The sequence below is a fragment of the Pipistrellus kuhlii genome, unplaced genomic scaffold (genome assembly GCF_014108245.1).
Source record: "Pipistrellus kuhlii isolate mPipKuh1 unplaced genomic scaffold, mPipKuh1.p scaffold_m20_p_65, whole genome shotgun sequence".
NCBI classification, from domain to species: domain Eukaryota; kingdom Metazoa; phylum Chordata; class Mammalia; order Chiroptera; family Vespertilionidae; genus Pipistrellus; species Pipistrellus kuhlii.
In genome coordinates this window covers 205,879-217,164 of record NW_023425568.1, presented here as the reverse complement: position 1 = coordinate 217,164, position 11,286 = coordinate 205,879, and the positions used below count along the sequence as shown (strand labels likewise).

General features: G+C 49.5%; 1 protein-coding gene across 3 annotated transcripts in view; it reads right to left on the bottom strand.

Annotated features, from left to right (window-relative positions):
* Positions 1-4,477: 4,477 nt before the first annotated feature.
* VRK1 (VRK serine/threonine kinase 1) overlaps positions 4,478-11,286 on the bottom strand; it is a 55,268-nt gene continuing 48,459 nt past the window's right edge. For all 3 annotated transcript variants that reach the window (XM_045575106.1, XM_036420281.2, XM_045575105.1), the window contains 2 exons: positions 9,177-9,267; positions 4,478-4,875 (listed from right to left, as the gene is read on the bottom strand). In XM_045575106.1, coding sequence (XP_045431062.1) covers positions 4,844-4,875; positions 9,177-9,267 — 123 coding nt within the window. In that variant the 3' untranslated portion in view covers positions 4,478-4,843. The remainder of the gene's footprint in view (positions 4,876-9,176; positions 9,268-11,286) is intronic.

The window sequence follows — 11,286 nt, the reverse complement described above, 5'->3', positions numbered from 1 at the left end:
GGGAAGAGCCTCCGCACACAGAGTGGATCTCCGGCAGGCAGGCAGGTCTGAGGCCAGCGGTGCCCGCTGGACAGCGGCTCTGGGCCTCGGCACAGACATGTGGCTGTGGGGTGGCCGTGGGCATCGAGGTGGGCGCCTTTACCACCCGCCAGGGCCCCCCGCCGCGTGGGGAATGTCAGTCCGGGGTGTGCACGGCTGCGCACAGATTAGAAACAGCGGGGAGCGGAGCGCGCAGACACCGGGAAGGACACTCGTCTCTGTGGCGCTGCTCGAGTGGCTCCCGGGATGCGGGTCCCGCTGCTTCTAATATTTACACACAACTGCAGCTCCAGGCAGGCCGCTTTTGGGGGGCTCTCCACCCACACGGGAGAGCAACAATCACGGGAAAACCCCCTTTCTTAAACGTCTCCTATCTCCCCCCCAACCTTGCTGCCAAAAGCCCGGCCAGGTGTTAGGGCAGCTCCTGGCTGCACACATTTCTGGGTGCATCTCGGGCTCGCTGGGAGCAGCAGGGCCGGGATCCCTGGCCGCGCCCGGGCTCTCCTGGCTGTGGCTTCTCTGACCGCCCCAGGACGGAGCCGGGAAACCACGGATGGCCCTGCGGCCACCTCTGCCTTCTCAACACCCTGCAGGACACAGCAAAGGCTCACTCGCCACCGGAGCTCCTGGGACAGCAGCTTCTGCCAAAAACCTGAAGCAGGAAAGGGAGAGGCCACTGTGACTCTGTATCTCAGAATGTCTGCATGCTCCTTCTTCACATTACAATGGTGGGTAAAGTGCGTATAGTTATCCGAGGCCTCACCCGTGTGCCCAGGGCGGGGAGGACTGCTGAGGCAGGCGCTGCCTGGGAGGACGCGCAGTCCATCTCTGGGGTGACTGGACGGGAGCACCAACGAGTTCGGGGAGCTCATCACTTAAATGCGGGCAGAGCTTCCATCTGGGGGGAGCGGGACGGGGAAGGGGGGACCAACATGCCCCAAACACACAGGTCCTTCCTGAGGGTCTGGAAGGCGCATCCCTCCATCAGGAGAGCTCAGGACGTGACTAGCCCTCTCCTCCCTCACCGTCCTGCGCTCTGAGAGAAGCACAAACCCACAGCCGGCCCACGCGCAGTGTGGATGGAAGTCTAACCAGGTATGAGACAGGCTCAGCAGCACAGCCGAGGGACAAGACTGCGACTTCTATGCCTTTGACGAGACTGTGTGTAAATTTTCCTTTCCTTCTGATTTCTGTTAAGGTATGTTAGGCAATAAACAAGAAAAAGTTAAATGGCATTAATCAAATCAGTGTGGTGTGGGCATAAGACAGACCAATGAAACTGAACATTGAGTCCAGAAACGGTGCAAGAACGTAATATGTAAACACAACAGACATCCCAAACCAGGGTGGGGAAGAGAATTTAACACATGAACTGAAACGACTAGTTAGTGAAAGTAACATTAGCTATTTGGAAGAAAAGTCATTGAGTTTTACCTCATGGCATTGACACACCAAAGCAAATTTCACACGGATTAAAAATTTGGAAGTGTTAAAACAAAAAACCTAGAAAAAATTACGGTAAATATATCTGATTTCAAGATGGGAACATTTTAAAACAATGGCAGAATTCACCATAAAAAGATCAATAGATTAAGCTATAAAATCAAGCTTCATAAGGAAATATAGCAATTAAAAAAACACACAACAACACAGAAAAAGTCAGCATGATAAAGGGTTAAGATTATTACTATACAAACATACAGACACTCCAAAGAGAGAACAGAATGAGCAGATTATTCATACGAAATGCTCAGGTCTGCCACCCAGTAAGAGAATTTGTTATCACATTATGAAAACCAGGAACACTTGGGCTGAAGAAACATGAGCTGAGCAGCTGGTGTATCGGGCAGTAAGGGTCCGGGACGGAGTTTTCAAGACCGTTTGATAACAGGCCTCAGCAACCTCCCTCCATCCTCCTAGTCTTTGGCAAAGTGGTTCTCTTCAGGAAATCTAAAGAAATGCTGTACAGGTGGGTAAAGATTTCTGCCCACGCTTACTGAAGAATATTGCTTATACTATTCCATACTGAAAACAACTTAACTGTCCATAAAATAAAATAAAAAACTACACTTATTATACTTATCTGTGATACCAGGGAAACTATTTAAAATTCGCTTTAAAAAGCAGAATATAAAGCTTTCTGTCAAGCATGGTAATTATTCCAGGGTGGGAATGCCTGAGCAGACTAGAAGGCCCGGCCACGCCCCCAGGGGTGCTACGGCACTGGCAGGGCTCACTGGTCTTTGCACAGTTTCTGTGTGCTCCCAGTTTTCTACAATGACCGTGTGTTATTAATACTTCTTGATAACCAGACTAATGAAGGCCACTAAATCTAGAAGGTTAAAGGATAAACAAGCGGACAATGCTCAACTGTGTATACAGACGCACACCAGAGGCATTACTTTACCGCTGTTTCCGCCACTGCTGTGTCCCTGCAGCTCAGGGCTCTCTAGGCAGTGAACCAGTGACTCGGAGGAAGCAGCGGGCTCGGCTGGCTGAGAGATGACCCTGCAGAGCACCTAGACGCTAGGATGACCCCTGAGAGCACCTAGACCAGTAATCTGCAAACTGCTGCTCGCGAGCCACATGCGGCTCTTTGGCCCCTGGAGTCTTTAGCAAAGGCCAGCTTGGGAGTCCCCTAATTAAGTCAATAACAATGTACCTACCTATATGGTTTAAGTTGAAAAAATTTGGCCCTCAAAGAAATTGCAGTCATTGTCCTATTATTTGGCTCTGTTGACTGATGAGTTTGCCGACCACTGGGCTAAACGGTAGGATGGCCCTGAGAGCACCCAGACGCCCCCTTCTGCAGGGCTCGGGCAGCTGCACAGGCTGCCGCCTGGTGAGTGAAGGCCGGGAGCCGGCACAGGCGAGGTCCTCACAGGCCTGGGAGTGGCCTCGCAGGTGGCACACAGCGGATACGGAAGCCGAACTGTGAGGGGTAAACAAAGAATGGCAGCCCACTGCGTGTGGGACTGGAAAGACAACAGAAACAATGCGAGATGCACACAGTAAACGCAGAACTGGAAAAGACAAAAAACACAGAAGCGTAACACGGATGACAGGGAGATTCTCTCCCCATCCCCCCCCTTTTTTAACCAGGAGGTGGGGGTGAGAGGGTAAGAAAAACCACCGCAAGGCCAGGAAAGAAAACCAGCAGCAGAATCAGACTGGCTACTCTGGCTACTAGCTTTCCACTTCTGCAGCCCTGCCAGCAGAGGAACATTCGAGAAAATGCCAGCACTTGTAAAAACAATATGTGAGGAAATATTTGTTTTCTTAATATTTAACCAACAGGTTTTGCTGTGTTTTTGTGTTTTGAAAAACAAAAAAGGCTAAGGCTTATACACAAAAACACACCACACACATTTGATCCTATTTTAAGCATCAATGTGTTTGAAACAGAACTTGATTTAAGTGTTACAAATAAACTTGGGACCATAGCACTGGCGAGGACTAAATCCAACATTCTCCAGAAAGCAGAAGTCTCTGCCCAGAGCCGAGTTCCCTCTTCTGGAAAGACACAGGGCCCTACAACTCCGCAGGCTTCTGAGGCTGAGCTCACAGAAGTCCGCCATCTGTTCCACACTCATCGGCGTCTGACCACGTCCGGGCACCTGCTTCGGGGGCAGCTGGACGTCCACACCAGAGAGTGCAGGTTCCAGTCTCTGTGTTGCCCAGAGCTGCTCGCACTTGGGACAACCTGGACCACTTTTAGCTGAAAGCATCCCGTCTGCACTTAATATTTTCTTCCGATCAACGCCCTTGTAAAAGCTGAACCCCTGACTGAGGCTTGTCCTGAGCAGGACAGAAAATCGCCAGTTTAACATGCTACTTACATTCGGAATATGTATTAAAAATAAATGCTTTAAAGACTTAAATAAAAGGGTGTCTCTATGCCATCGGAAAGCCCTGGACATGACACAGCTATTAGCATGAGCAATATTCAGCGACGCCAATCCGGTCCCAGGTTCTCTAACAAAGCAAACCTTGAAATTGTTCATAAATGTTTAAATTCCACGTGTTTGTTTCCAGGGCAACTATAAAAGGTCCACATCTTAAAATTTCTAATCATCAAAACTCTCAACTGTTTGCTTTACTGTACAAATATTATGTGCTACAAAAGATGAAACTTCTAAGAAAAATCATCTGTGAATGAACCATCAGATATAGAGATGGACACATTAAACAGACAGACAAGCTCTAGAGATGTATTTCATGGGGTTTCCTTATGGCAGTGTCTCTTAACTCTGTGACCGCAGAGCCTGCCCATGTCCATGCTGCTTACAGAAACTCGCTCGCAGCCACATGTGCTCACACCCACCTTTTCTTTCACTCCCCACTTCTCCGTACCTCCTGCAGCAGGTGCTTACATGCTTGTGGGGCTGAACAAAATCAATGAAAACCAAACACATGGCCACAGTGAACCGAATGTCTGAAGCAAAAAGATCGCTTTATTTGAAGTTTCGAATTTCCGTGAGAGGAAGAGCTCGGTCAGAGATTTACCCTCCGGGAAAGACACACAATCGGAAAGTGCACATCACAGCAGTTCTTCTAAGCACCCAGCCCTTTCCCGCAGCTGGGCAGCTTACAGAGCACATGCAGCCTAAACATTCTGAAGTTTTATAAGTTAGCCTTTAATAAATTGTACAAAGCATTTATTTCAATAAAAAACCTGTTTTTCAAAGACATAGGTATTTCCCTGTAACCCCCACCCAGCGGACCCACATGAAAACACGCCAAATAGAAAAGAAGAAAAAGCCAAATGACAGGAAGAAGAGAAAACTGGCTCACAGCATGTGGTTTACTTCTGGACTCTCTTTCTCCTCTTTGAACCTTGAAGAGAAGACAAAGACATTTAAAACAGCGATCATTCACTTATAAGAGCAAAAGAACAGAAACAGAAGTATTTCCACACATAGTTATTAATATTTTTAATTTTATTGACCATGCTGATTTGTGGAGATGAAATTCACAAATAACGAAGTGTAACTGTTAATGCCCCGAAAATGGCAACAACACGCTAACGAAGTCTGCCTCCACGTCCCACCGGCTCTCCCACCGGCAAACAGCGCTTCCTGAACCGTCCCCCCGCTGTGTGCACGCAGGACCTGAACGTCTGCACACACAGAGCACAGGGCCCCTCCGTGGGGCACTGGCGGGTTGGGCACAGTAACAGCAGCAGGAAGGGTTACGCTAACGGTGTTGCCTCTGAAACCTGCTACATGCTCTCCGGGCAGCGAGCACGGGCCTGCTCCCCCACGCTTTCCCCCAGGAACGAAACGGGGGCCGCTGCGCAGCCTCTAGCAGCACCACCTGGCCCTGGGCTAAGGGACTTAGGACAGCTCCCCCGCCTGCTCCTGTGCGATGATCAGTCTGTAGAGGGCAGGGAGCCGCCTCCCCGAGGGCTTTGTTCCCGGCCACCCGCGCCCCCTCCCCGCGAGCACGGGGGCAGAGGGCCGCGTGAGGCTGAGCTGCTGCCTGGACGCCTGGTGCTGTGCTCTGCCGGGAGCAGCAAGGGCCCGGGTGAGGGCAGGGGGTGGCTGCCGATCAATCACTGCCCACACCAGCCAAGAAAGGGATCGATCCTTCCTTCCTGAAATGGACAAAACACTGTGAGCCCAGTCAAAGTGTCTATCACACATGACTAATAATGGATAGGGCCTCAAGGCTTTCTGACTACAGATTCATTTAGTCCCTTAACTGGAAAATCAGCGGTTTAAAAATTAGTGTGCTTTTATTTTTCCAAATTCTAGTTTCTAGTCAACTCCATCAGCGACTTCCAACTGGTGGGCCGCAAGAATGTTCAAACATGCAGTATCCGACTGTTTGACAGGCACTGGCCTCTTTCCCTATGATTGTCAATAAGAAAACTGACAACAGCCACCACAACAGCCAGTAGGTGTGAATAAATCAAAACTAGGCCTATTTTTGGCCAGATCGTCAAAAATGTACTTTTGGTGTGCTGCAGACCCTCAGTGATCAGTTTAATGTGTGCTGTGAGACGAAAGGGTTGAAAAATCACTAAATTAAAGCCAATTTCCAAGATATATGAATATCTTTTCTTTCCCTCCACTCAAATACACAGCCTGTAACTAGCCAGTTTGAACGGAGTTTTTTCTTCCATTTTTGTGATGCAGCCTTCCTTTAAAAGCACCCTGTGACAGGTGTTGGGGTTATAGTTCAAGAATTTCAGCAGTAACTTGGCACAGAAAACGGAGACCTCTGGGCCGGTGAAACGGGCTCCCAGACCCCGGCGCCGTCAGCACGGACACGCTGCGCACGCCAGCTCACACGAGGACAGCCGTGTCCAAGCAGTGCTGTCCCACGAACGTTCTGGTTTGACATGCCACTCTTAAACTAAACGCCACTGCTGCTCACCCTCTTCTATCTAGACTTAAAGTTCAATGCCATCACCACCTGGAATTTACTATAAAATCAGTACATGCAACTTAGATACTTCGCTGCACGTATCAATTCAAGTTTCCTAATAATCAATTCTGACTGCTGCAAAGTCAATTTCTCATCTCTTTAAAAAATATACTCATTTTCATAATATGCTACAACTGGTAAAAATTCTAATCACAAAACAAGTATGTGTGAGATTTACTATTTGAAAAATAAAATATACAAGTTTGGGGATGCCCTCCTATGATTTAATAATGAAGAAGAAAAAACAAATGGGAATTGTCCATGTGTGTAGGGTGCCCTTAAAAATGCCTCTTTCTTAGACTAGAATATAGACATTCAAGAGGTAAATATAAATCATGTTTTCATCAAAGAATCCTCAAGAATGATCCAAAATGCAAGGCACTTCAAAACTGAAACTAAAAAGCACCCACAAGACTACTGCTGTGTGCTGACCATTCCAGGAACAGGAGGACAAAGTACACTGGCCATAAATATCATGGTGCCATTAACTAACTGTTATCCAATTCTGAAATACTGGTATGGTTTTGAAATGCCAGAATACACATGGTTTTTGTAAGGCTTGCCATTTTGTGGAGGAAAGAAATTACTTGCAGCAAATAACCAAATGTTCTCAATTGGTAAAAATTACGCCTTGCATAAAAATAAAAGGATTAGGGCCTCCGTTCTTCTTGCAAATCGCCTGTTCCCCCCTCTCCTTTTTTGAGAAAACCCACACAATACGCACTTTGAAAGCCTTCAGAATGCGTTCGCACACAATAGACCCCCAGCCAGCCGAAATGAGTTTAGGTGTATCAAGAAAATTATACACGTTTTAAAATGGTCTAAATAGATATTAAAGGAAAGCTGCTCCCATTTTGCGAGGCACAGCATTCTGAAAGATCGCACAGTGAGAAAAATCTCTCGCCATATTGTAAACCATAAATTGTGTTTGAAAATAAAATTGTTAATGAAGTAACTGACATTTCTAAAGCTGCTGTTGGAGGTAACCATTCTTCAAACACATTTATGACAAAATCTGAAAGCTCTAAAACAGTATTCAGTGAACTGGATTACTTTTCTTAAAAGTCAAATGTAATAATGTGCCTTCTTCAAGTTTCTTTAAAGGGCTGATAACAAATATATATACATTTTCCTGTGCATTTAGTTGTTTGTGTTTTTTTGGTTGTGGGGTTTTTTTTTTGGATTTTTTGTTTTGTTTTGTTTTTGCTAGAAGCAGTAATATTTCACCATCTCAAGTGATATTTCTCTTATTTTTGAATATTTAGATAGCAAAATACCTTAACTAGCCTTTCACTTTAGGAAAAAAATGAATTACAATAGGAAAATAGAAAGCATTTAAGTAAAGCAATTCCAAGTTTATGTAAATAAGGCAGAATCTGATTATTCTTTATCTGCTTTTTTATATCAAAAGGATAGCTGGATTGTTCTCCTGGAATTAGCAATGAGATTTACTCTCATCTTTTGTCATTATTAAATAAACCAAAAAAATAATACATTTTCTCACAGTAAAAAGTGTCAGTATAAGGACCTCTGATTAAAATTTTAAGTATAAAAACTGATTTATAATTCTAGCCCAATTTAAACTCTTCGGTATCAAAACAAACCCCTCCGGTGCCCAGCCAGCAGAGCCCAGGTGCCAGGCCTCCAGGCAGTGGAGAGGCCGAGGCCCGGGCCTCAGTGGGAGTCACCCTTACAACACTGCAGGCCCCCCGAACGGACACTGCAGGCGCAGAGCCTAGGGGAGCTTCTGAGTCAGACTGCGCCGTCTCTGTAAATGCTGATTCGTTCTCTCCCCTCCCTGCCGCTGCTCCTCTGCAAGACAGGCCTGGTGTGCTGCTCAGGCTCCGCGCTTCCTAACCACACAATGAGCGGGGGAGGAGGGGCCTGGAGAGCGGTGAGGGCAGCGCAGAGGGGACACGGGCATTTTCAGACCCGGGGCACCCAGAGGGAAGGGACACTCACTCTCCGGACACCCGTGTTCTCTGAGGAAGTCCAGGCAGACCTCAGGATGCTCTCCCAGAACACACAGTGAAGGGGCGGGCGGGCGGATGGGCAGAGTGGCCCGCCAGGCAAGTCACATCGCTGCCTCCGCAGCGGCCTGGGCCAGGCGGGGGGGTGGAGGGCAGCAGCGCGCCCCAACCGGGCCCAACAGAGCCTGGCGCCTTAGGGACCTAAAACCAGCCTTCCCACAAGAAACCACGGGCAAGGTACACCAGCCCCAGGGGCCAGGAGAGCAGCAGTAGCCAGCATAGCGTCAAAGGAAGCTGGCCCCCCCACGGGCCTTCCCTGGCCCCCCACGGCCTGCCTGCCCCTCAGAGGGAACCCCCGCCCGGCCGGGCAGCCATGGCCTTGCTCTGGGCCCGCTCCGCCGGCAGCAGTCTGGGAGGCCCCGGTGACTTTATGCCCATCTTTCTGAAAAGCGATGGTGCAAGCCAGAGTCACGCGGCCAAGCGCCCAACTCTGCCACCTGGCGCTCGGGGTGTTGGGCTCCAGAGCGGCAAAGAGAGAGGCGCTCCCATGCCCACTCACCATCACTGTGAACAGGAAGTACCGCTCTGCGTGTGCAAAGCCAGTGACACGCTGCAGACAGACCTCCCACCACACTGCGCTACGAGGTGGGAATGTGATGGCTGAACACGGAGTCCAGCTGGCGGGAGGGGGGAACCTCGTTTGCGTGGAGAGGGCGCAGCGAGGCCGTCACTTACGCGTCTGCATGGCCTCCCCCGTGTGCGCATCCGAGCACTCCATGTCCTCACCACCGGCCTCTGTGCTCTTCCCCGCTTCCTTCTTCCGCTTCTTACATGTGAAAATGAAGAGAGAGAAAGATGTGGTCCGAGGGTGAAAGGAGTAACTGCTCAAACTGCATGTCAGGGTGCATATGAACTACCAGGTGTGCTGTCACAATGCACCGAGCACAGACCCAAGAGCCCTTCCCTGCGGCATCCGGTCCAGATCCTAGGCAGTGTGCACATTTCCCCAGACACACGCCTCCCGCTGACAGCGAGCACCGCCGGCTTCTCCTGGCACATCCGACTGCCGCACCGCCACTCCGGCGTCCGGGGCCAGTGGTAAAATAAGGTGTCCTGAGCCAGCACTGACACTGCGACAGCTGGTCTGATGACCCACAGGGCCACGGGGCGACTGGCGGCTCACGCTTCGGGCAGGATGGCAATAGTTCATGCTACTCAGAGCGGAGAGCGAGGCAAAGCTTGTTCATTTCTGGATTTCCCCATTTAGTACTTTCAGGCCAGGGCTGACTGCAGGGAATGGAACTGAGGAGAGAGAACTATGGAGGGGGGCTGCTATTCACCACTTCCAGGTAGCGGGGCCTCAGGGCAGGGGGCACAGACAATGGCATTGAGAGCCCTCACCTGTCCCGTTAGCCGGGAAGGTGGGTCTGTTTGCTGCCACCCCCTCTAACTCACGCTTCACACAGTTCGCTAAGGAAAGCCGCGTGTTAACCCAGGCCTGCTGACAGAAACTCTCTCAGAGCCAGTGTCCTACAGACCTGCCGTCACCCCCCTCTGAGGCCAGTGACATTTCTTCTCCCATTTGCAGTGTGATCTGTGGGGGTATGTTTTCTTCTGGAATATTTTTATTGAAAGTTTAAAAGGGCCAAAAGCCTTACTGTAAGGAAGGGTCTTAAAAGTACACAGGTCTCCTCAAGTCTCCAAAACGGTTGGTTTTCCCGCCATTCTCTTAGGCCACATGTGTCAAACACAAGGCCCACGGGCCAAATCCGTCCCGCCAGGCCTTGCAATGTGGCCCGCACCGCGCTGTCATCACTGCACTCCGCTGCGTTTCCATCACAATGACAGTTTATGACTGTTCAGTAAACCATTCGGCCCGCGATTTAGGCTGGATTTTAGATTTTGGCCCCTTCTCTGATTGAGTTCGACACCCCTATCTTAGGCCTTTCCTATTTTCTACTAATTTTTCCAGTTGAGTGTGACTTAGGAGAGTTAATATTCTGTCACCATCCATTCTTCCCAACTGTTCATTCACCTCCTTATTATTTTCCAACACTACACTATTTCTACCAGTCCATCCCTGTGTAAAGTTTTTAAATCACCTAACATCTCTACATGTAAGTATAACTATAGAAGGACCTGAGAAATAATTTAAAACTTTGCATTTTGCATATAACTTTATCCCATGTAGTCTCAAATTTAAACGTGTTAAAATGCAAATGAAAACTCAAAGCTTCTCTAGGTTGCCTAAAATAAGTGTGTAGCATGGAGGGAATCATCTGATACTTCGCAAGTTTCACAGATTCGCTTCGCATCCGAATGTCCTCATTTGTATTTCCGAACAATTAGCATGACGTGGAACCTCATCTGAGAAGCTTCCTTGCTCCGGGCCATGGTGCGTGCGGCTCTGGGAGTGTAATACCTGCTGACAGCACATTCTCCTCCTCCTAATGGCAGCCGTGGCTCCGCTCCGAACAGAGCTCCGCTCAGACCACATTACCGCACCCTCCCGGCGGTCCGAGTGCTATTGCCCGCGCTACCATTAATCCCAGTGCTCCCAGCGCTGCGGAGGCGGCCGGGAAAGATCAGGACTGGGAAGCGCGGGCTCCTGGAGAAAAGGCTTCACACACGCACACCCAGGGCCCGCACTGAGCTCGGGGAGGGCAGCGGCAGCGCTCTGAGCAGCTCTGTGGCAGGAGCGCTCCCTGTGCAACAAGAGCGGCCCGAGTGGCTGCGGCTCCAGCACTGACGAGAGGGGCAGTGCCTCCGGCCGCCCGTTCCCACGTGTGGTCCGTGATTGCCAGGCCGGCCCCGCTGGGCTGAACAGATTGCTAGATAATTACAC